General features: G+C 45.9%; 1 protein-coding gene across 2 annotated transcripts; it reads left to right on the top strand.

Moving 5' to 3' along the window:
* Nucleotides 1-1,873: 1,873 nt before the first annotated feature.
* On the top strand, nucleotides 1,874-22,248 carry STOML3 (stomatin like 3). Of its 2 annotated transcripts, none has more exons than XM_038374017.2 (8): nucleotides 1,874-2,022; nucleotides 5,491-5,622; nucleotides 9,464-9,567; nucleotides 10,568-10,640; nucleotides 11,837-11,919; nucleotides 14,578-14,781; nucleotides 20,683-20,817; nucleotides 20,899-22,248. In XM_038374017.2, the coding sequence occupies exons 2-8, from the start codon at nucleotides 5,571-5,573 to the stop codon at nucleotides 21,085-21,087; spliced, it is 840 nt and encodes a 279-aa protein (XP_038229945.1). In that variant the 5' UTR covers nucleotides 1,874-2,022; nucleotides 5,491-5,570; the 3' UTR covers nucleotides 21,088-22,248. The 2 variants fall into 2 exon arrangements, with proteins under 2 accessions (XP_038229945.1, XP_043360380.1); XM_043504445.1 differs by lacking the exon at nucleotides 1,874-2,022 and adding an exon at nucleotides 2,503-2,586 and having other exon boundaries at nucleotides 5,451-5,622.
* Nucleotides 22,249-24,708: the final 2,460 nt, after the last annotated feature.

The following is a 24,708-nucleotide window of genomic DNA, read 5'->3' as shown; positions in this document are numbered from 1 at the left end:
GGGCCAAGTCAAGTTGAATGGCGTGTTAAGGAATACTTAGCTTACAATGGACCCTTAAAAACATCTGTCTACACTTAATGGACTTTTTGTGAATGTTCTAACTAGAATATGGGTGGGAGTGATGGACATGTAACTTGCCCATGTGACTCCAAACACCATCTTTCACAGTAAGAACAGATTTCCCTTTACTTGGCACTTGGCAGAAGCTAAAAGGCCCTGTCCTGGAAACATATCCATTTTGCCTCTTTCCTGCTCTGGCCTCTTTCCTGCTCCAGCCTCTGGACTATGAACATATACTAATGGGCTCATTCTAACCAAGGGACAGAGGACTTTAAGGTTATCTGGAGCCTTCATATTTCCTTGATCCTTTGCAGATGGACTTATGAGTTGTATATGGTACAGAGATTGTTCTAGCCTTGTTGATTGCTGATTTCTCCCTTGCAATGGTCAAAGATCAGATGTCTGCTGACTTTCTCACATGAGTCAACAGTCTTTGATACCTATAGTACAAGAAATATAGCCCTTGCTTGAGTAGTTTTATTCTTTCCTCTCCAAAGGTCAACGCCTGTTCCCATTGAACTCAATAGCAAAACTCCTTTTGATCTCAATGGGAACAGGATTTGGTCCCAAGAGATCAGAGAATGTGATTTTGATCAATTGCTTATCTGTCCAGAGAGAGTTCTCATGCATGTTCTGCTAGACTGATTTTGATTGCCCCTCATGTCATGTTGAGGAAAATAAAACAATTGGGGCTGTAGTTCGATCAAGATGTACATGGCACACACAGTTCTGTGCCTCTTTTCTGTCAAACCCAGATGGCGTAGCATCTTTGCTTTCTTAGTGCCTGGTGAAGAACAATACTTAGATAAAGACAAGTTGGCAGAAGCTTAGTTTGGACATAATAGAGGCACTGATAGTGTGTTAAGGGACAGTGGGGTGATTGTCCTTCCTATCCTTTCATTTAAGAAGTTTTCAATTTGGGGTGCTGCTGGATCCTCAATGACACCTGGAAGTACAGGTGACACTGGGGCCCTCCCTTTTTTTTAGGCATCACGTGCCCTCCCTTTTGTCCCTCCCATGAGTGCAGTACTAGCAAGAAATAATTTCGACTTGCACCACTGCCTAGGTGAAAGCAGTTTTCTCCAGCTTGTCTGCAGAGAGCTAGAGTTTTAAGGAGTGGAAAATCCCCAGAAGAGAATAGCGACAGCAATGTCAGAGCAGGATTTAAATACACGAAGGCAGGGTACATCAACCTAACTCTACACTACAACATTGCTCCTGCTGATGTAAGTCGCCCACTACACCAATCTAATAACTCCACCTCCGTGAAAGGCATAGCGCTTAGCTCGCTGTAGTTAGGATGATGCAATGTCTGTGTAGACTCTGCTTTACTTACATTGCCTGTTGACTGTCAGCCCCACACCAGGCTCACAGCTGCAGTTCCCCCTGCCCTGGGGCAGACAGCTCGGGACTCACAGTGAAATTCACACTGTCAGCCCTGGGACGGGTGGACTCCAGCTATGAGCACCGCGGGGCGGGGGAACGCCGTGCAGGGCTGACAGCTTGGTCTGTCGGCCCCAGAAGAGGAGGGGTGCTCTAATTGTCAGTGCCCCACAATGCTCCACACTATTACGTTGGTGGAAGCACTCCTGATGAAGACATGCACCACCAACAGGGCACGTAGTGTGGACATAAACCACTGCAGTAATTACTACGGTGGCTGTATGTCAACCTAAATTAGGTCAGCTTAATGCTTTAGACAAGGCTAAAGGCTAAGAAGTCACTTTTACAGGAACTCAAAGGGGCAGATTTCCTAAGCAGAGGGAACCTTTTTGATTGCCAGACCAGCTGTAGCTGTAGAACAGGGACTGCATGGGTTACAGAGTCAGATTCCCTGCTTTGGAGGAGAAGCTGTGCCCTGGAGGAGTGAAATCGAACAAAGAGGACCTAGAGCCCTGAAATGACACTGAACCAAATCCCAAAGACTATTCAAGCACTGAGGCCTCATGCAGGGAACGGCATGTAGGTGTTTTGCATACATCTCTTGTGCTGTATAGAGTGACTGGTTTTTATAAACCTTCCTGCAAAGTCTGTCTCTGTTTGCTTCATTTGTCCCTGAAGAGGTGTGCACCTGTGGAAAGGGTGTGCTTAAGCTACTGGGGAGACTGTGGGGCACTCTGTTAGTCCTTTCAGAAGGGGTACCAGACAGAGAATCTGTGCCCAGGAAGTGTTCCAGAAAGGCTGGAGCCAGACACTGTGACTGGGGCCTATTTGGGGATCAAAGGGAGCTTAAAGGCATGGGGCCCCAGTTTGTGTGTCCAAACCCACAGCCTGGTGAGCATCCAGCAGGAGGCATTTTGCCAGGGCTGTGACACCCCCCTGACTAGGGCTTTGAAGATGGTGAGTGACTCATCTGACAGAGGGGGGATGAAACTTTATTTAAGGGCAGGCTCTTCCTCAGACACTCTCTTTCTCTCACAACCACATACGCCAGCCGAGCAATTGCCAGCAAGCAGAAGGACTGTAGGAGGAAGAGGGACTTATCTGCCGCACACACAGACTAGGCTGAAGCACTCACAGAAGGTGGTGAGCATAGAGTCAGGGCAGAGGAACAGGGTACAGGTGTTTGTTGTTTGTGCTATCTCTTGTACTAAGAGTATTATTATTTGTGTTACCATAGCGCCTAGGAGTCCCAAGCATGGGTCAGGGCCCTAGTGTGCTAGGCACTGTACAAACACAGAAGCACAAGACAGGCCCTGCCACATGTAGCTCACGCTTTAGGTAAAGGACTGTGTTTAAGAAGTTCCTTTGCAAAGCTTGTGTGTTCCTTGCTTTATCTGTCACATGTCCCCGAAGAGTTAAACTAAACCCTAGAGTGCCCATGAGGTGGGGTTCTGGGGGATATGTGTATGAACTACTGGGAAGACTTGGAGGGTCGGTATTGATTTGGGGGCTAGGGTAGCTGGGCAGTGGGATTCCATCCCCAAAGGAGGGGGCACCCAACAGGGAGTCTGCCCCTCTGAAGTGTGCCTAAGAGCCCAGATCCAGAGATGGTGCCTGGACGCTGCTCAAACCCAGTGGGTGTGGAAACCCATGAGATCAAAAGGTTGGGTCCAATATAGCAGCCTGGTGCCCATCCACAGTGAGGATATGGCCAGGGCTGTAACAGGTATTATGCAAAATGTAATTAAATGTATTGGCAGCAATAGGGAAGCAATGGATAAAGTGTGATGGAGAAGATAAGTTATAAAAATATAATTAATACAACTAAGTGAGAGAGAGAGAGAGAGAGAGAGAAAAAGGCTCATTGTTTCTGAAGTAACATGCAATGACATTTTGTCATATGTCCTTAGAAGGAGCTGACAACCCCCCACCCGCCCACCCACACACTTTGTAAATGGTTTTGTCTTTATTTTGACACTCTAATTACAGCCAATTTGATGCAGTACTAAAGCAACGAGTTTCAGGAAGTGAAGCAAATGTCCATTGAACTATATAATTCCTGGGCAATGTAAGGAGTTAAAGGCTGAGAAAGTTGCCATATGTTTGTACAGTGTCTAGCACAATAGGGCTTCAACTTGGTTGGCCTCTAGGTCCTACTGCAGTAAAAATGTTTAATAAACAATAATAATTAATAATTGTTAAGGTGTCTCTTGTACGCTAACAAGAGGAGAAGGAGGATTCACTATGCCCCTTGAAAGCTCACTGGCACCCTTACATTATTATTTGTGTAACCCCCAAGGAGATTACCTAGATTCCTGGGGCTCTGTCTGCTGGCAGCTCAGGGAGAGGCACGCTGTCCCTGGTAGGGAGGGGGAGCCAAGGCAAACTCAGAGTCTGCCCAGCAATCAAGGGCGTGAGATGCCCTTCCAAGGGAGTTCAGAAAAGGGGAGAAGCCATTTTTGAATTAATCTGGAGCCAGCCAGGGCAAGGGCAGGACTGGCTGTGTGGGGAGCTGGTGAGTCCCAGGCCTGCATGCAGGGTTCCCCCTGAAAACTGGCCTCTAGGGACCTGAAAGCAAGATCCCTCAGCTGGGCTTTTCCTTCTCCACTGATGATTCCCAGTTTGTAGAGTTTTGCTGGGAAACTTCCCCAGTCAGGCTGACTTAGCCCTCCAGCTCCCTAGGTGAGACCAGGCACCACATGGTCAGCTCTCTCTGTCTGCTAGTCCCGGGCTGCTGCCTGCTGAGTGTGTGTCTGGATGCTGGGCTAGGAGACTACAGTTTGGATTTTAGTACAGTTGTGTAACCTGCACCTTGAGTCCTGCACCCCTTTGTGGTGAGGGGAAATCCTGGGACCAAAGCAGCCGAATGCGGATCCCTGCCAGTAGAGATCAGCCCATCTGCAGTGACCGAGGAGTCCAGAGTCATCTCTGAACCTGAGGATCATTCATGGAGTTTGTGAGTGCACCATCTTTTAGTTAGTCAGTCAGGGAATTTGTTTTGGGGACCCCCTACTCCCTGAACTGTGTCCTCAAGCCAGAGAGTAAGGGTTTGGGGATTTTATAATCTGCTGCATATTAAAACTGTGGAGGGATTTACCACCTTCTCCCACTTGTGAGTCCTTTGGGCTGTACTGAACCCAGTCAGACACACTGCTAAACCGCTGCAGAGAAGAATTTTGTGGTCAGAGGTCATCAAGGGCCCAACAAAGTATGCGTACCAACGGGACACTAATCTTACATTTGTTATATCAGGTCCTGTGACTGGGGAAATCACGGGTATTATCAGCGTGGGCATCGGTTACCCTAAAAATAGTGTTTTACCCTGTTACGTATATTTGTCTCCTGTTTAATATAATTATTGTGTTGAATATATTGTATGTGTTTGTGTTATTTCTTGGGAGTCTCCAACTATCTGGCAAGTAAGTGGGGATTACCCTGTGGTTAGAGTTTTTCTCCCAAGCTGCCCTGGTGACCCTCCCAGGAAGGAGTAAGGGGGAGTGGAGGCACTGCCAAATAAATTCATAGGAAAAAATAAAGAAGAGACACCCTGCTGAGTGGGTGGCGGGATCCAGAAGAACCCAGACCCATCCATCAAAACCTGTAAGCAGACTGGCATTAAAGAAAGTAACTGGGTGGAGGGGGGTGCTACATATGTATTGCATAGTACCTAGGGACCCTAAACAAAATTGGGGCCCCATTACACTGGATACAGTAAAGGCTCAGCTCAAGAAACAATCCCTGCCCTGGAGAGTTTACAATCCAGCTTTGACTTCTTTTCCTTTTTTAACGTGGCTTTGAAAATTGTGCCATTTATTGCTGGTGCATGTAGAAATCACGCCCAGAGATGATTCTGCAGGAACTAGAAGTGCTGGGCCACATTCAGCCCTGGAGTAAAGTAATTGAAACCAGTGGAGTTACTCCAGAGAGGAATACGACCCATCAGACTTTGGTTTTGTAAACATTCTTCCCTCACCTGGGTAACTAATCCCTTGTGGACTCGCTCGCAGGTGAAAGCTTGATCTTCTGCTGCTCTTCTTTTCTTCTCAGACACTTTAATGAGCTATGCACTATTTGAGGGGATGTCTTCATTATGGCTTGTGAGGTGACAAGGATTTCTCTGTAATGAGATGGATTCTGGGAGAGGCTACCTTGGGAAAGAGAGTAAGGAGATGCTAGTTGGTAAGTGTTCCTTCCATTCTTACTGCAAAATAACCCCAACAAGTGTAAGTGAGTGTGTGTGTGTGTGTGTGTGCGTAAGAGAGAGAGAAAAGTTAAGTGTGGGTCAAAGGCCTCAGATTGCTAGCCCTGGATTCCTCCATCTTCTTGGGCAGCATTTGTGCCAGCTTCTCCACTGTGCTGCCAGTATGCCTCAACCCTTATCTGGAGATTGACACCTATAGCGGATAGGCTAATTCAGAGTCCATACTGATACAATCCTTAGCCTCTCTCTGCTAAGACTAGCTGTGAGGGTACCAAATGGGTGCCAATTACACAAGTGGTTTTGTAATGAAGGCTCCTGAGAATTGGACTGAGCCCACCAACTCATTTCACCTAAGCCACCAAACAATTGAAATGTAACAGCTTTCAGTCAGTGGTCCAATATAGACTGGAACTATTTACCGGTTCCTTTCTTTCTAGGTTTTTCACTGCACCCATTGCCATGGTGTCTGAGCTCCTACAGGAAAAAGACTCCATATTCCATTACATATCCCTGGAGCCATCCAATAGCCTCCTGTTTTTTTTTTAAATGGCTACTAATTTTGTGTGGTGATTATAGATTAGACAGACAATCTATGCTGCTAGCATTTTAGTTTTAGCAATCAGGAGCAATGTAATCCTTATGAAAAAGTCCTATAGATTTTAATAAAGAATTATGAACGTTCTATAGGGTTTATACCATATAGAATTCTAGGATAGGGATATAATTCTCTATTATAGTCTAGAGGATGGCTCCATAAACCTATATATAGGGTAGTATTTTCTACTAAATCCTATAGGACTTTTCCATAAAAGCACATCTTTCTTCCTCTCCAAAACATGTGGCCTTATATTCATTTAGTTCTGTCTCTCACAAAGTGATGGTCAAAGCACCAATAATGCTCAGCTCTGTACAAGATGGGTACCAAAATAAAAGCAGTCCTGGTGCCAGAGGCCTGGCCCTTCAAAAGACAGACACAGAAGAGACTTGATGCACTGGGAAACTCAGAGGAGGAAATAACTTGGAAGATTTATTATTTTATTTGTTACTATTAACTCACTTTGGGAGGGCATCGGGTAGGGAAAGCTAGATCCACAAAGGGACATGTGCATGGCCACACTGACATGCAATGCCTAACATTTAGGCATTCTGCCATCCAGTGGAATCCTCTGCCCCGAGTTAGATTCTGCCCATGCATTGAATAGGGAGCCTGACACCTAAGAATGGAATTCATACAAGCTTAACGGGAAGCGCCTTAAGCTCGCCAGTAGGAAATGCTCAGGAGAGGGATGTGGTCTAAGCCCTGGCCTCAAAGGGACAGTCCTGGAGTTAGGCACCTGCATCAGCTCAGGTCAATCCTTTGTAGCAAGAAAAACACACAGCAAGAGCGCTGTCTGTCCATCCCCCATGATAGCAAGTAGCTCCGGGGTTAGGACTGTCTCCTAGGATGTGGGAGACTTGCTTTCGGATCCCTGCTCAGCTGCGGGGAGTGGAACCTAGGTCTCCCATGTCCCAGGTGAGTACCCTAACCACTGGGCAGTTGAGTGATTCTCTTTCTAGCCTAATGAATATTTAGCTATTTAACCAAAGTGAAACAGCTTCAACAGGATAGACTGAGGGAAACCCACATCAGAATAGCTAATACCCCAGTGGTTAGGGCACTCACGTGAGAGGTGGGAGCACTGTATTCAAATCCTGCCTCTGCAGTAATTGGCCCAGATGAGTGGTCTAACAGTCATCACCACACCTGACTTTTGTGCTAGTTAGGCGTGCTCCAAGAATACCTACCAGATCAAGCCCCAGCAAGATAGGGAGAGGGAACATCTAGTTTATGAATCTTACTAGGGCATTGAGCAACTTGGCAGGTGTCAGGACAGAGTGGGCTTTGCATGCTCCCATCAGCAGAAACTTAGCCACCCTGGAGACGTTACCAGTGGGCACTTGGGAATTTAGGGCCCAGTTGAGTGAAGGCTTTGAGGATCTCGGTGACTTGTAAATGTTGGGCATAGACACCTAAGTAAGTCCCTTGGAAGATCTAGCCCGGAATCTTTAGACTGGGATACAAGTATGATATTTTCAATCCGAGTAACTTTTGAGCTGCAGAGAAAAGCTCTGTTGAAACATATAGCCTAGATGGTTGTAAAAGAGGAAGGGCGAGAGGGGATGATAGCATGGGTGGAGGTGGGGAGGATGATGAAGGCCGAGAGGTCCAATATGCCTTTTTTCAGCATCTGTAAAATTCTTCTATGATTAAAACATGGTTTCTTGAGCAATCTTTTGCACTTGGAGCTGACAGTGAACCAATGTTGATACAAGCAACTCTCATTATTTGTTTACATTGCATTTGATCATAAGAGTGAGTAGGACAGTCAGCTGATGGAAGAAACATTTATCCTCTTGCCTATTACTTAATGTACCAGCAATAGCCTGACACTCCAGTGATGGCAAGTGAAGCTGAATAGAACAGTAACAGGGCAGGATGTATGGTGGAGAAGCAGCACAGACAGTGGTTTTAAGTTTTTAACATTAACCCATGAGGATTCTAGTCTGGCCTCAGTCATATGTACCTGAAGCTTTCATGGTAATTCATTCAAGAGAACTGTTCAAATCATTGGTTCCAGCAGTGGCAAGACCAAATGACATTTTTCTGGCAACTGGCCTGAACCTAACCCCTAGATTTGTGTCTTTTCTGTTACAGTGGGTCAGAACAAAAGCCTGGATTCAAACTCTCCCAAATATAGAGTGTTAGTGTAAGATGCACACTCAGTTCTCATGCAAAAAGCTTGAACAGAAAAGGCAGGACTTCCAAACAAGGCCTGGAACTTGGTCCTCTTGGACCCAAACCTCTCAACCTGGGCGTGATTAAATCTGTAGCAAGGACCTCAGAAATGTGGAGCAGAGGACTGCAGAGCACAGCATTCTCTCCTCAGTGATTGTGGTGGGGAAAAAAAGATTTTAGATGTTATACAAGGAGAAGGTTTTTACACAGGGTGAAGTCTGAATCCCAAAAAGAGCAAGTGAGCAGGGAAAAGACCTTAGTTCTGGTATAGGAGTCCTCATACAGGGAAGAGCAGGCCCCCACCACAGGTTGTGTTCAGCCCAGTGCGGGAGCAGGTTGTTGCGACCAGCCTCTACACTCAGACCCAGTGAGCATGCCTCCCTTGTACGCTGCTCTGCGGGGCTGAGCCCCTAGCTCTCATCCTCTCCAAGCAGTGGAGAGGCACGGAGCAAAGAGGCAGAAACATTCAGCTTCTTGGTGGCATGCCCACAAAAATCAATTACGGCCACACTCTCCATTGAAAAATGGATTCCTGCCGCTGGTCTTCCCCCGGCATGGCTCCCTCCACGTCTCCTGTCCTAATTCTGTTGCTTATGCCCCAGCTGCTCCTCTTGTATAGGGCTTGGCTGGGCTGGATTTGTCACACCCTTCTTCTGAAAAAATCTCTGGCTTTTCCTTGCCTCATTGCAGCTCTGCTTCTAAGTACCCCCTCTCCGGCTAAAAAAACCCCTGGCATCTGGCAATTGGGGTCTCCAGGCTCTATCCCAACACAATTAATTAATAATAATACGGTGCTGAGGAAAGGCAGCAAGACCAGAGAGTGAAAAGAACTGCCCAGAGGGCTAGTCACATATCTGCGCGTTTTGACAATCACTGGTTTCTGGCATTAGGTGAACGGGCCAGCAGAAGTTTCAAACCTAAACTGTCCTGGGAGTTCCTGTCATTTTCCTCATGTAGAGCTTCTTTGGTGTGCCAGATGTTTACTATAAATTCAGCAGATTGACCAGGCAACCGACAACGGTTCCCGTCTTTTTATTCTGTAGCAGATAAGAAGGAAGGAATTGGGGCCTGTGGCTGGATCCTGGTTTCTCTTTCAGTCCTGTTCATGCTTATTACCTTTCCTTTCTCCATCTGGATGTGCTTGAAGGTAAGCTGATGGGAATTGGAGGACTGAGAGAATGGTCTATTACTACTATGTATTTCACCAGGACAAAAGCCATTTGTACCCCATGTTATGGGACAAAGGATAATATTTGTAGTTAAGGTTCAAGATTAGGATGCAAGAGTTCTGTGTTCTGGTCCATGTTCATCCCCAGGCTCCCTGTATAACCTCAGACAGGTCATTTAAATTCTCTGTGCCTTCAGCTCTCCCACAGGGATACTGCTTCTCTATTTCACAAGGATAGTGTGAGAATAAAGTAATGAATGTTTCTGAGGTGCTGGGGATGAGAGACTTAGAAAAACTGATCAGTATTTGTACAAATACAAATGCAGGTCCACATCCTGGACCACCCATGGGAAAAAATAGTAGGTGCTTATCACCCACTGGCAGCCAAACTCCCTCCCACACCTCTCCAGCACCTCCTGCCCACAAACAGCCCCACCATTCGGCTCCTCCCCTTCCCTCCCAATGCCTCCCGCCCACCATGACCAGCTGTTTCGCAGTGTGCAGGAGGCACTGGGAGGGGGGGAAGAGGAGGAACGGGGAGGGGGCGTGCTTGGGGGAGGGGCAGAACTGGGTGGAAAGAGGCGGGGTGGGAGCAGGGTGGGCAGGGCAGAGAGGGAGCGGGAAGAGGTGGGGCAGGGGTGGGGGGGCAGGGAAAGTGTGGAGTGGGGTAGGGTGGGGGCAGGAAGGTGTGGAGTGGGGGTGGGGCCTCAGGCTGAGCGGGGGTTGAGCACTCCTGGGGAAAGGAAGAAGTCAGCACCTGTGATCACATGCATAAGTATTTGCAGGATTGGGACCTGATATTCCACAGCAAGAGACAGGGTGAGGGGCTAGAGGGAGAACAAGATCAAAAATATGTAATTACCTACATATCTTTTGCTATCGTGATTTTGTCATTTCCTTGTGGTTTGAAGGATAGAAGGTCAGGCAAGAGGGAAGGGTGGTGTTAGTGTTAACCTCCATTTTAAAAATATTGTCCTAGATTGTCAAGGAATATGAGCGTGCTGTTGTATTTCGGCTGGGACGTATAGTGTCCAAAAGAGCAAAGGGTCCAGGTGAGTAAATGAGGTTTCATCTATTTTCACTGGAACCAGATGTTCTGTGTCTGAGGTTCTCTCAAGTCCTTGTTCAGACAATGGGCGATGCAAGGAATCTGTCCAGGGCACAGTAAAAAGGACAAAGTAATTCTTTGTCCATGAGCCTGTGCATCTGCTGCTTGTTTTCTCTATATTGCTGTTTAGAGAGGAAGCCAGCAGATCCTGAGATCTAAACCTAGCTTTAGAATAGAGTAAAGATCACATGCAGGGGAATGGTGATCTTGTGCTTAACACACTGGACAGAGACTTCGGAGATCTGAATTCCATTCCCCATTCTGCCACAGACTTCCTGTGTGACCTTTGGCAAGTTACTCAATCTCCCTGGACTTCAGTTTGCTATCTGTAAAATGGGGATAATAATACTTCCTTTCTCTCACCCTTTATCAGTCTTGTCTATTTAAAGTTGTAAGGTCTTTGGGGTGGGGACAGTCTCTTACTAAATGTGTGTACAGCGCCTAGCGCAACACTTGGTATCATAGTTGGGGCCTTCAGGTGCTATTGTCATAGGAAATGATCACTAATAAGAATGCTCTCTGCATTATTATAACAAGTACCTTTGCACCGTGCAGATGAAAAACAAACAATCCATTGGAAAAGGTACAGTGAGACGGTGCAAACATGGAGTAGGAATGGAGGAAGAACCCCCTTATCACATAACCATCTGTCTTCCTCTGAAAAACAACCATGTGGCCCAAAAAGTGGGCAGGGCCAGGGGTTGAAGGAGGAGCCACACTAAGTGGCTATTTCCCCCTGACCCACCATCCTGAAGAGCTAACAATCTAAATAGACAAAAGTTTGAGAGGGGAAACAGAGGCATAGAAAAGGAAGTAACTTGCTCAAGGTCACATGACAGAGCTGAGAACAGAATGGAATTTTTCTGACTCCCAGTCTAGTACACTATCTACTTAACTCTACTGAATTCACATTGGTATTGGAACTCTGACATCTGCATTTCCTTCCATTATATATATAAAAATATGAAACCCCATTCCTTTCTCCTCATACAGAAAAAGAAATGCTGTGGTAATGAAATATCAGTATAGCTCTGAGGGCCATTGTCATTACACAATAGAAATAGTTATTTCATGTGCGATCAGAGCTTAGCCTTCAGATAAGGTGTTTCAGCTTTGGCCTTTTCTTTTTCTTTTCTGCAGGTTTGATTATAGTCCTTCCGTGTACGGATGTTTTTACCAGGGTTGATCTTAGAACTGTTACCAGTAACATTCCCCTACAAGAGGTAACGACTTACGCAATAGCCATTTAAACTAGAAATCAAACCTAAAGCAGTTTTAGTTTTTAACATGTCAAACTAAGAAAGCATTTTTTTTGTCTCAGTCTTTGGCAGCGGTACAGACTTAACTTCATTTGCTGTACTTGTTTACTTCCAAATGCTAGTGCCAGAATAACACTGGAGCCTAATCAAACCTACAACCCTACCAGCTCAGGTTATAATCTTGTCACTCCTGGCAAGTCAAGCAGGCTTTTCTTACTAACTTTCAGCATTCTGGGTTAGAAAAAGAGGAAAGTGAGATTAGAGATAGAAATGTGGGGAGCTCCAAAGATGAGAGGATGAGAGAGAGGGAAGTCAGGAGAGCTGAAATTTACCAAGCCTTCATAATTAGTCCTCTCTTTACTATCCATGGAAATCAAGCAATAAACTAGAATGGGATCCCCAGTAACTATTTTTCCTAGTAAGAAGTAGATCTGGTAAATAACTGAATAGATACAAAAAACTTATCATCATTACGAAAGCCTTCACTTAAGTCACTTAGAAAGTTAATGTTGTTCCAGACAAAACAATGAGCAAAGACCAAATTTGTCACATTTGGTGCCTATGGATAGGTAATTTAATACACACTTATGTACCTTAACAAATCACCTTGAAGTCAAAAGGAAGCTGCAGGCGCTCATCTCTGAAAATCAGGCCTTAATAGGGATTTATGGCCTTCTCTTTAGGCACCCAGGGTTGAAAATGTTGGCCAAAGAAGTTCATTTTTAAAAAAAGTCAAGGGAAATCTCCCCCTCCGCAGAAAAAGGTTTATTTACATGTAGCTACAATGCTGTGCTTCTACTTGAAGAGTTGCCATTTTATTGTGCTTTTCTGAAGAAAGGAGAAACAAGAATCGGTAATGATAGAGCCACAAACTTCCCATGTTACAGATCTGAGAAAAGGCTCTTTATGATATATTGTGCTGCTAGAGATTGTTCCTAACTATTCCATCCAAAATTTAAATGCCTATGGCCTGGAATAAATATGCTTAAGAAACCTCCTCGGTTTTAAGAGCTCAAGGGTCTTATTTCATGCAGTGTCAGATTCACTGAGTCTAAACTCTGTTACCCCTTTTGACCCAAGTGGTCAGCCAGTATTCATGGTCTTGTGGGTTGTTTCCATTAGGAGGAGAAAATGATGATCGAGGCAGGTATTTATTTGATGCAATCCTGTTTATTTACAAAAAATGTACAAAGTCCTGTTTCCCAAAATACAGTAGGAATCAAACAGCAGGAGACAGTTTCTTTGCTCAGTTTCCCACCTGTTTCCAGCAGCACTCTGTGCAAAAGCTCCATCTCTTAGCCGTTTCTCAGGGTCATACTACAAGTGCTCCTCTGACTGAACATAAGAACGGCCATACTGGGTCAGACCAAAAGTCCATGTAGCCCAGTATCCAGTCTTCTGCCAGTGGCCAATGCCAGGTCCCCCAGAGGGAATGAACAGAACAGGTAATCATCAAGTGAACCATCCCCTGTCGCCCATTCCCAGCTTCTGGCAAACAGAAGCTAGGGACACCACTGCATCTGAGGCTTCCTTACTGCCTTCTTTGTGTGCTGCTATGGTACTGATCCTCCTCTCTCTCTCATACACAAACTGCATTTCATTCAGACCCCAAGGAAAACCCCTCAGAGTGCATGGCTCAACTCCTATTCCAGCTTTGCATGTGGCCTATATTTTTGGGTGGTGGTTCCCTATTGTTTCAGCTCTGGATTCCATAAAGGAACTTAACTGCTTTCTTTTATCCTTTATGAAGAGTGACTGTTATGCTACCAGCTTCAGTGAGGTTTTGCCCAAACCCCAGCATAACACCCTGTTAGAAAGACTCCATAGATGGAAAGTCAGCTGGGGTGGAAGGGAAGCTGATGTAGTGAAAAAGGGGGATGACATGCTGGAGGGATGAAGCAAAAAGAAAAGGAGTACTTCTGGCACCTTAGAGACTAACAAATTTATTAGAGCATAAGCTTTCGTGAGCTACAGCTCACTTCATCGGATGAAGAGAGCCAGCTCCGAACAGGTCTGTACAGGAAGGAAGGTGGCCATAATAGCCTGGGAACATACTTACTCAGTACATCCTCTCTGCAATTTCTTCTGGCAGGGCTTCTATGGAGCCCTTGGCTGCAAACTAAAGATGCCTCCCACCTATCCTGGTGGTAAGGCAGCTGTGGAAACATCAACTGTGCTCCATCAAGATTAATTGTTCACTGGGGCACAGGGGATTTATAGCTCACTTCACCAGCATTGGTGAATGTGGCCTGGCATGCCTATGTAAAGGGACTCCACAGACCATTTAAGAACACGTCATCCAGTTGTTGCATTTTTTTTCTGTCCTTGTGCCTATGATTTTTAAATTCCATGAACCTGCCTATGATTATTCCAAGGCAAATGCACTCAGAATCATCACAACTGGTTAACATATTACTGGGTGAGTCATTTAAATACTTTGCACAAATGTTGCTTTGGTTTAAATGGTTGTAAATCCAGGGTGACACCACTGAAATCAATTTACCTTGACTTCTTTGAATTATTGTGGCTTCTTGTCTCACTACAGGAAACAAACATCTCCATAATGCTGGGAATTGTGTGTCCTGGATCATTATCTAATCTCTGTATGTTTGTTTTTCGTAGATTCTTACGAAAGATTCTCTAACTACCCAAGTTGATGGAGTGGTCTACTATAAAATCTACAGTGCTGTCTGTTCAGTGGCTAATGTCACGGATGTCCATTTATCCACCAACCTGCTGGCACAGACCACTTTGAGAAATGTTCTAGGCACCCAAAGCTTGTCCCAGATCCTGTCTGGTCGAGAAGAGATTGCCCACAAAATCCAGGTAAATCCACATCTAATGTTCTATTGATGGGCACAGCATCTCATTTTATGGAATATAATCTTAGAAATGAGTGGCCTTTTTTTAAAAGAAACATAACTGTAAAATCTTTCATTATCCTCTTTCAGTTTCATACACCACCTACTGCAAAATATGGAAAAAATATTGTAAAGATACTTCCTCAGCTCATCTGATAAAACTAGTGATCTCTTGTTAAAAAGCAAACAAGGCTCTTGGAACTTAACTTTTTGAGAAGTGAATGAGACAGTCTTGATATAGGGCTCCCTGACACTTCTTTAGAAATGAGCAATAATGTGCAATGGTGGAGAAATCCATAGTACCAGGATGCTCTATCTCAGACTCAGCACTTTAAGGTCAGAAGGGACCATCATGGCCAGCTAAACTGACCTCCTGCACATTGCAGGCCACAGAACATGGGTCGTGGGTATAAGAGGATTGGGGAGACTAAGCCTCCCCAAACCAGTCAAGAAATGCCAGATGCCGTGCACCTCTCTTTGGAGGCCCGCCGCCACTCCTGGAAGCTCCCAAGAAGTGGCGGGGCCACCAGCTCCCAAACTGTGGCCCTGTTTGTGCTCTGCCCTGAGGCCCCACCCTCGCTTGGCCTCTTCCCTCTGAGGCCCTGCCCTCGTTCCGCCTTTTCCTGCCCCCACTCTGCTTCTTCTCCTGAGGACCCCCCTTGCCTGCCCATCAGTTGCTCCTATCTGCCCCCTCTCTCCCCATCACTTGCTCTTAAGGCAAGAAGGGCCAGAAAGAAGTGAGTGGGGAGGGGGTGGAGAGGAGTGAGAGGCAGGTGTGGGGACCTCGGAAGAGGGGGTGGAGAGGAGACGGTGGGGGGAGACTCGGGGAAGGAGACGGAAAGGAGCGGGGGGGCCACAGAAGAGGGAGCCAGGGATACCCCCCTGCCTTCCCCTTTTCCGAGGCCACACTCCTGCCCTGCCCCTTCTCTGAGGCCCTGCCCCCGCACTCACACCATCGCCCTCCCTCTGTCGCTCCCTTTCCCCCCACCCTCACTCATTTTCACTGGGATTGGGCAGAGGGTTGGGGTGCAGGAGAAGGTGACGGCTCTGGCTGTGGGTGCGGGCTCTGGGGTGGGGCCAGAAATGCGGGGTTCAGGGTTGGGAGGGGGCCCTGGGCTAGGGTAGGGGGTTGGGATGTGGGAGAAGGCTCACAGCTGGGGCAGGAGGCTGGAGTGCGAGCTCTGGGCTGGGGGATGGTGCCAAGGGGTTCGGAGTATGGGAGAGGGCTATGGGCTGGGACAGAGGGTTGGGGTGTGGGAGGGGGTGAGGGCTCCAGTTTGGCCAGGATTCTACCGGAATAGGCATCAATCTCCTGGTGAATTTGAAACCAATCTAGGAGATTTTAATAGGCTGCTAAAAGGCCGGTCGGCAGCACAGCAGGGCTAAGGCAGGCTCCTTTCCTGTCCTGGTCTGCGTGACTCCTGGAAGTGGCCAGCTTGTCCACCTCCTAAGTGCAGGGGCGCCCACGGGGTCTCCACATGCTGCCCCTACCCCGAACGCTGACTCTGCAGCTCCCATTGGCCAGGAACCATGGCAGGGGCAGCGCACAGAGCCATCTGTCCGCCCCTGAGCCTAGGAGCTGGACATGCCAGCTGCTTCCGGGAGGTAAGCGGCGCCCAGCTGGAGCCCACACTTCTCACCCCATCCTATACCCCAACCCCCTGCCCCAGCCCTGATCCTCCTCCCGCACCCAAACTCCCTCCCAGAGCCCACACCCCAACCCCCATCCGAGCCCTGAGCCTTCTCCTGCACTCCAAACTCCTCATCCCTGGCCACACCCCAGAGCCCGAAACCCCAGAGTGGTGGGTGGAGGGGTTATTGGGGGAGAGGGCAGAGAGGAGTGGGTGCGGGGGCCTCAGGAGAAGAGGTGGAACAGGGTCAGGAAACGGTGGAGTGTGGGCAGGAAGAGGCGGAGTGGGAGCAGGGTCTTGGGAGAAGAGGCTGAGCGGGTACGGACCTCGAGGTGGAGCAGGGGGTGGGGCCACTGTTCAGGCACTGGTGGCCCTCCCCCCAATTTCTAGAGAACTTCCTGCACTCCCACCCCGCCTCCCCAAATGCAAGAATCACATGTTGCCTATGCCACAGAACCTCACCCTCACCCACCCACTCCTATAATAGACCCCCTAACCTCTGGCTGAGTTACTGAAGTCCTCAAATCATGCTTTAAATACTTTAAGTTATAGAGAATCTACAATTTACACTTGTTTAAACCTGCAAGTGACGCACGCTCAATGCTGAAGAGGACGGCAAAAAAACCCCAGGTCTCTGAAATCTGACCCAGGGGAAAATTCCTTCCTGATCCCAAATATGGTGATCAGTAGACCCTGAGCATGTGCGCAAGACCACTAGCTAGACACCTGGGAAAGAATTATCTCTAGTAACTGAGAGCCCTCCCCATCAAGTATCCCATCACCAGCCGTTGGAGATATTTGCTGCTGGCAGTCGCAGATTGGCTACATACCATTCTCATCATACCATCCCCTCCATAAACTTATCAAGCTTCGTCTTGAAGCCTGTTAGGCTTTTTTCTTCCACTGCTCCCCTTGGAAGACTGTTCCAGAACTTTTACTCCTCTCATGGTTCGAAACCTTTGTCTAATTTCAAGCCTAAACTTGTTGATGGCCAGTTTACAGCCATTTGTTCTTGTGTCCACATTGGCACATAATGTAACTAACTCCTCTCCTTCCTGGTAGTTATCGCTCTGATGTATTTATAGAGAGCAACCATATCTCCCCTCAGCCTTCTTTTGGTTAGGCTAAACAAGCCAAGCTCTTTGAGTCTCCTCTCATAAGGTAGGTTAAAGAGTAGCAACCGTGTTAGTCTGTATTCGCAAAAAGAAAAGGAGTACTAGTGGCACCTTAGAGACTAACAAATTTATTTGAGCATAAGATTTCGTGAGCTACAGCTCACTTCATTGAATGCATTCTCACGAAAGCTTATGCTCAAATAAATTTGTTAGTCTCTAAGGTGCCACTAGTACTCCTTTTCTCTCATAAGGTAGTTTTTCCATACGTTGGATCATCCTAGTAAACCTTCTCTGCTCATGTTCCAGTTGAATTCATCTTTCTTAAACATGGGAGTCCAAAATTGCACATAGTATTCCAGATGAGGTCTCACCAGTGCCTTGTATAATGGTACTAACACTTCCCTGTCACTACTAGAAATATGTCATCTGAAGCATTTGTGACAGACCCCAACCAGTGGGGTACAGGAGTCTGGTAGAAGTCAAATATACTGGCCCCTGGATGAACAGTTTTCTGTTCCTTTAGTGACCAGAGAAGGGGCTATACTAGAGCAATCAAGAACCTGCTAGAACCAATTAAGACAGACAAGCTAATTAAGACACCTGGAGCCAATTAAGAACACACTAGAATCAATTATGGCAGGCAGACTAATCAGGACACCTGGTTTAAAAAGGACCTCCCATCAGTTAGGGGAAGGTGTGTGCAAGGAGTAGGGAGTGAGAAGGTGTGCTGCTAGAGGATTGAGGAGTACAAGCATGATCAGGCTTCAGGCGGAAGATCTTGTGGTGAGGGTAAAGAAGGTGTTGGGAGGAGGCCCTGGGGAAGTAGCCTAGGGAGTTGTAGCTGTTACAAGAGACACTATAGACAGTTGCAATCCACAGGGCCCTGGGCTGGAACCCAGAATAGAGGGTGGGCCTGGGTTTTCCCCCATCCCCCTTAACTCCCTATTTGAGACAAGAGCAGGTGACCTGGACTGTGCATCCCCCCAGAGGGGAAGGTCCCTGACCTGACCCACTAGGTTGGTCTGCAGGGACTTTGGGGTTTGTTCTCCCTTTCCCTATGCTGGCCCGTGATGAGGTTAGCTGAGTGAACGGCAGGTTTAAGCCACTAGCAAAAGTGGCCAAACTGAGGGCTGCCGTGAATCTCTGAGGCGAGCAAATCTGCCAATAAGCGCAGGACTCACCAAGGCAGAGGAGGAACTTTGTCACACATCCTAGGACTGCATTAGCCCTTTTTCACAGCCACATCATATTAGTGGCTCATAGTCCTCCTATGATCAACCAATACACCCAGGTCTTTTGCCTCCTCTGTCACTTGCAACAGATACATTCCCTGTTTATAGCAAAAATTCTCGTTGTTAATCCCTAAATGCAATCCCATTTCTATAACTCCAGTTTACAAGGTTGTCCAGATCATATTGTTTGATAATCTGGTCCTCTTTATTGGCAATACCTCCAAACTTTGTGTCATCGGAAAATTTTATTTTTTTGCCAAGGTTGGTAACAAAAATCTTAAATAAGATTGGTCCCAAGACTGATCCCCTGATGAACTCCACTAGTAACCTCCCTCTAGCCTGAGAGTTCACCTTTCAGTATGACCTGTTGTAGTCTCCAGTTCCTTGTCCACCTTTCAATTCTCATATTAATCCCTATCTCCTGCAATTTAACTCATAATTTTCCATTGGAACTGTATCAAATACCCTCGTGAAATCCAGGTAGATTAGATCTACTGCATTTCCTTTGTATAAAAAAGCAGTTACTTTATCAAAGAATTGCATAATGACAGGTTTCAGAGTAGCAGCCATGTTAGTCTGTATTCGCAAAAAGAAAAGGAGTACTTGTGGCACCTTAGAGACTAACAAATTTATTAGCGCATAAGCTTTCGTGAGCTACAGCTCACTTCATCGGATGCATCCAATGAAGTGAGCTGTAGCTCACGAAAGCTTATGCTCTAATCAATTTGTTAGTCTCTAAGGTGCCACAAGTACTCCTTTTCTTTTTATCAAAGAAGGAGGTCAAGTTGGTCTGGCACAATCTACCTTTTGTAAAACCATCTTGTATTATCTTAAGCAGATGCTTGATTAAACTTTGGCCCCACCCATCTCATGTCATGTCAATAAAATGTATTGAATTGACCCGAACTGGATTGAATTGTTCCCATGTTTAAATCCCACCCCCAACCCTCCCCTGCAATCCAGGGGAGTGTCACTCTGGCAGCCAAGAGAGAGTAGAGGAGGAAAAAAAATCTTGTTTCCTCTTAGATATCAGGGAGAGAGAGAGAGAGACCAAAAAAAGACAGCTCACCTCCACACCCCTTCCAACAGCCAGGAGAAAATGTGTCTGTGAGAGAGGTGATATGATGTGATGTTGTGTCAATGTGTAATGAGGAAGAGTCAATGGTCTTGATTGTGGTAGCGCTTGGGAGCCCTAGTCACAGACCAGGATCCCATTGTGCTAGGCATTGTGATGCATCAAACTGATTCTATGTATTGATGGAAAATAGTACAGTGCAATTTCAGGATGTCACTCGCACTCTTCTGAGGGTCTCTGGCTCCAGTGGATAACGGAGTGACTTATCTGCAATGAAGGGTTGAGTACTATTCTTTCATGGGGGGGTACTTACCTTTTTATGTTCCCAGATTCTCTTGGTCCTTTATTAACAGCTCCCACTATTGCACCTGGTTCTGCAAGCCCTTCCTTGCATGAGGAATTTAACTCAAGGCAGTGTTTGTAGGTTTGGGCCTGCAGGTCTTTAATTCTGACCACAATAAAGGTAAATGGCTTCTTTCAAAGCTGTTCCCATTGGGCAGAACTGGTGCTAGAAAAATAGCATGACTTGCCCAAGTGCATCATCTCCCCTCCAATATATCACAGATCTGAGAGAATATTTCACAACTAATAATTGATCTGACCCTTTTTAGCCACTTGACCTACCCCTGAAATATCCCCATGTAGATTGTAATTTCTTCCCATTTATTCTTTTATTTCAATTATTCTTTTGCAAGTGTTTTGGAATTCTGAGCATAGTCGATATCTGAGACATTTTGGTTAGTGTGATTTGTCATTTAAGTCACATGGTATAGGTTTTGATATTAATAGACTTTTTTTTTTTTTTTTAAAAAGACAATCCTCAATAATGCCACCAGTAAATGGGGAATCCAAGTTGCACGTATGGAAATCAAAGACATCAGGATCCCTATGCAGATGCAAAGAGCTATGGCTGCTGAAGCTGAATCAACACGAGATGCTAGAGCTCAGGTAAGATCCACAGTAATATTTCTCTCATTCGTATAATGTGGTGTATCACCACCAACATGTCCATTTCTATCACGTTTTTAGATCATAGCAGCAGAAGGAGAAAGGAATGCTTCCGAAGCACTGAAGCAGGCCTCCATGGTGCTGGTTGAGGCTCCATCAGCCCTCCAGCTGCGCTACTTGCAGACCTTGACCACGCTAGCTACTGAGAAGAATTCCACCATTGTCTTACCTCTGCCCATGAATATGCTGCAGGGTTTTTATAAACAATAATCGGACAAAACCAAATGGTGATTAAGGCTCTTTTACACTGAATTCTTTAGTTTGGAGAGCTTTACAGGGATTCAGGAGAGGCAAGCCTGTGCAGAATTAATCAGAATTAATGTAGAAAGTACACTTTGATATCCTGCCTCAGGAATAGGGTTAACTACACAATCACAAGCCAGAACACTGAATCTGAATGCCCCCAAATTTCTGAGGGATTCAAAATTCAGACATCCAAATGTTGTTGTGGCTCAAGCTCATCACTAGGTAAAAAATAGAAGATACTTTGTTAAAATACAGGTTAAACTGAAACTGAGGTGTTTGCTTTTGATGTTACTTGATTTTACAGAGTCGCTCATTTAGCAGGTATGTGGTGATTTGTCTGCTCACCAGGAGCCTGCCTCTAAAAGCTAATACAACCACTGCTTGCAGTAAATAGGCCAGCTCCTGTTCTGTTACACTGGGGTAAATTTGTAGCATCTCAGTTGAAAACACCAGTGTAGTGGCGAGAACAATGTCACCCAGAGATATTCCTTGATCATTACTGGAACCACCAAGTAATTTGTAAGTCTATGTAGCTCCTACAAAAGGACTTAGGTGCCTATATCCAACATTTAGATGCCACCAGACTTAAACCTCTCTCTCTCTCACCTAAGCCCCTGCAGGCTCCTCAAACTCAGTGGGCCCCCATCTATTTCACCTATGGGAGCCAATACAGTTGGCATGCACCAAGCATATTTAAATCCACACAAAATAACAATGACCACAGAGAATAGCATGGCCTTCTCGGAACCTTTAGCCAGGTGCTAGGGCACTTAGCCAGGATGTGGAAGACCTGGGTTTCTGTTCTCCCTCCTGATTGATGGGGAGTATGCATTTGAACTTGGGTCTCCTGTTCCTGAAGGGAATGCCCAACCATTGGCCCTAGAGAATTATTTTCACTCTATTTGTCCCAGTCAATATTTAATTATTTCTACACAGATGAACAGCTTTAATAGGCAAGATTGAGAGGCACCAGCACCAGAATATCCCATAGCCCAGTGGTTAAGGAACTCTCCTGAGAGGTAGGAGACCCAATTTTGCATCACTTCTCCACAGCGAGGAGAATTGAACCTGTGTCTCCCACATCCTGAAGAAGTGCTCTGACCACCGGGCTAAAGATCACAGGAGGGGCTCTGTCATAAATATAAAGGGAAGGGTAAACACCTTTAAAATCCCTCCTGGCCAGAGGAAAAATCCTTTCACCTGTAAAGGGTTAAGAAGCTAGGATAAGATACTTTCAGGAGACAAGATACTTTCAAAGCTAGAGGGAGGGAGAAACAAAGGCTCTGTCTGTGTGATGCTTTTGCCGGGGACAGAACAGAAATGGAGTCTTAGAACTTAGTAAGTAATCTAGCTAGATATGCGTTAGATTATGATTTCTTTAAATGGCTGAGAAATTAGACTGTACTGAATAGAATGAATATTTTTGTCTTTGTGTCTTTCTTGTAACTTAAGGTTTTGCCTAGAGGGATTCTCTAGGTTTTGAATCTAATTACCCTGTAAGGTATTTACTATCCTGATTTTACAGAGGTGATTCTTTTTACCTTTTCTCATATTAAAATTCTTCTTGTAAGAAATTGAATGCTTTTTTTCATTGTTCTTAAGATCCAAGGGTTTGGGTCTGTGGTCACCTATGCAAATTGGTGAGGATTGTTATCAAGCCTTCCCCAGGCAGGGGGGTGCAAGGTTTTGGTGAGGATTTTGGGGGGAAAGACGTTTCCAAACAACGCTTTCTTAAAAATAAACCCAGATGTTTGGTGGTGGCAGTGGAAGTCCAAGGGCAAAGGGTAAAATAGTTTGTACCTTGGGGAAGTTTTAACCTAAGCTGGAAAAAGTAAGCTTAGGAGGTTTTCATGCAGGTCCCCACATCTGTACCCTAGAGTTCAGAGTGGGGAAGGAACCTTGACATGGTGGCAGAGCGGTGGGATCAACTTGAAATCATTTTAAGATTTTTTTTGAACCAGAAGCACAGATTTGAAAAAGAAATATTTTTTTTTTCCTTTGGGCTTCTGGAAAGCAGGTTAAACTGAAAACAGTTAGAGGTGTTTTTTTTTTCTCTGTTATGGGGCCAGAGCAGAGACAAAAGGGAATTGCCTTTTGTGAGCTGTAGTTTTCTTTACCTAAGGGCAGGATAGTTAACCTCCTGCAGGGAAATTCACAAGTCTTCACAGACCTGAAGTTTTTTTTTTCCCCTAAGAACAACTAGAGGGGTTTTCTGCCTGTTTGTCTGGAGACAAAGGTGTTAGGTTTGGGGATTTTTTTAGGATTTCTCTGTAGGTTGACAATCACTATTAGAGAATATAGGTATCATATTCAGCACAGCAAAATTTTACAAGCCAAGTTGTTGTTGTTGTTTTTTTTTTGGTTTTCTGTCTAACTCTTGGGTGTAAAAAGAAAAGGAGTACTTGTGGCACCTTAGAGACTAACAAATTTATTAGAGCATAAGCTTTCGTGAGCTACAGCTCACTTCATCGGGAAAGCTTATGCTCTAATAAATTTGTTAGTCTCTAAGGTGCCACAAGTACTCCTTTTCTTTTTGCGAATACAGACTAACACGGCTGCTACTCTGAATCTTGGGTGTAAAGTTAGTTAAAAACAGAGAGGTTAGGATGACAGACTCCACGGTTCAACAAAAGCTGGAATTAGCCAGATTTGAGGCTGAGGAAAAACAAAAGGAACATGAAAGACAGATAGAACTCCTGCGGAGAGAAAGGGAGGCAGCGAAAGAGGCAGAACAACACCAAGCGGCTGCCCACAGGAGAGCAATGGAGGCCAAGGACGAAGAAATGGAGGCAAGGGCCAAAGAACTGGAGGAGAAGGAAAAAGAGAGGAAGCATGCACTGGAGATGGAGAAGGCAAAGGCTCAGCAGAATATACCAACAAACCCCAGCAATCCTTCTCCAGGTACCACTTCCCATCCCAGAAAGTTCCCCACCTACAAGGCAGGCGATGATACTGAGGCCTTCTTAGAAAACTTCGAAAGGGCCTGCCTTGGGTACAGCATCTCTACAGACCAATACATGGTAGAGCTGAGGCCACAGCTCAGTAGACCCTTAGCTGAGGTGGCGGCTGAAATGCCTAAGGAACACATGAACAAGTATGAACTGTTTAAAACCAAGGTGAGAGTCAGAATGGGGCTAACCCCTCAGCATTCCCATCGGCAGTTCAAAACCCTAAGGTGGAAACCAGACGTGTCATTTACCCGACATGCCTACCACATTGTGAAACATTGGGATGCCTGGATATCAGGAGCAAGTGTTAAATCTCCAGAAGATTTGCACTTCCTAATGCAAATGGAGCAATTCTTCAAGGGTGTTCCTGAAGAAATAGAAAGATACATCCTAGATCGGAAGCCCAAAACTGTAATGGAGGCGGGGGAGATTGGAGCCAAATGGGTGGAGGTGGCAGAGAAGAAAAAAACTGGTCACAGTTGGAGTGGATACCAGAAGGGACAACCTCAGACCACACCCTACTACTGGGGGCCACCCAAGGCTGCATCTACCCCCCAAGGAACCCTCCAGCCACCTTATCGTCCCACCACACTGTTCTCCAGCAACCCACCTTGCCCCAGTGACCCGTCCGCTGGAC

This window comes from Dermochelys coriacea, chromosome 1 (genome assembly GCF_009764565.3).
Source record: "Dermochelys coriacea isolate rDerCor1 chromosome 1, rDerCor1.pri.v4, whole genome shotgun sequence".
Taxonomy (NCBI): Eukaryota; Metazoa; Chordata; order Testudines; family Dermochelyidae; genus Dermochelys; species Dermochelys coriacea.
This window is presented reverse-complemented; position numbering and strand designations above follow the sequence as displayed.

What these genes read in the sequence shown, in the direction of transcription:
- STOML3 (XM_038374017.2), top strand. Translation starts at nt 5,571, where the DNA reads ATGGATTCTGGGAGAGGCTACCTTGGGAAAGAGAGTAAGGAGATGCTA. An exon ending in GTAACATTCCCCTACAAGAG is followed by an intron (nt 11,920 to 14,577) that starts GTAACGACTTAC and finishes TGTTTTTCGTAG; the next exon opens with ATTCTTACGAAAGATTCTCT. An exon ending in AGATTGCCCACAAAATCCAG is followed by an intron (nt 14,782 to 20,682) that starts GTAAATCCACAT and finishes TTTTTTAAAAAG; the next exon opens with ACAATCCTCAATAATGCCAC.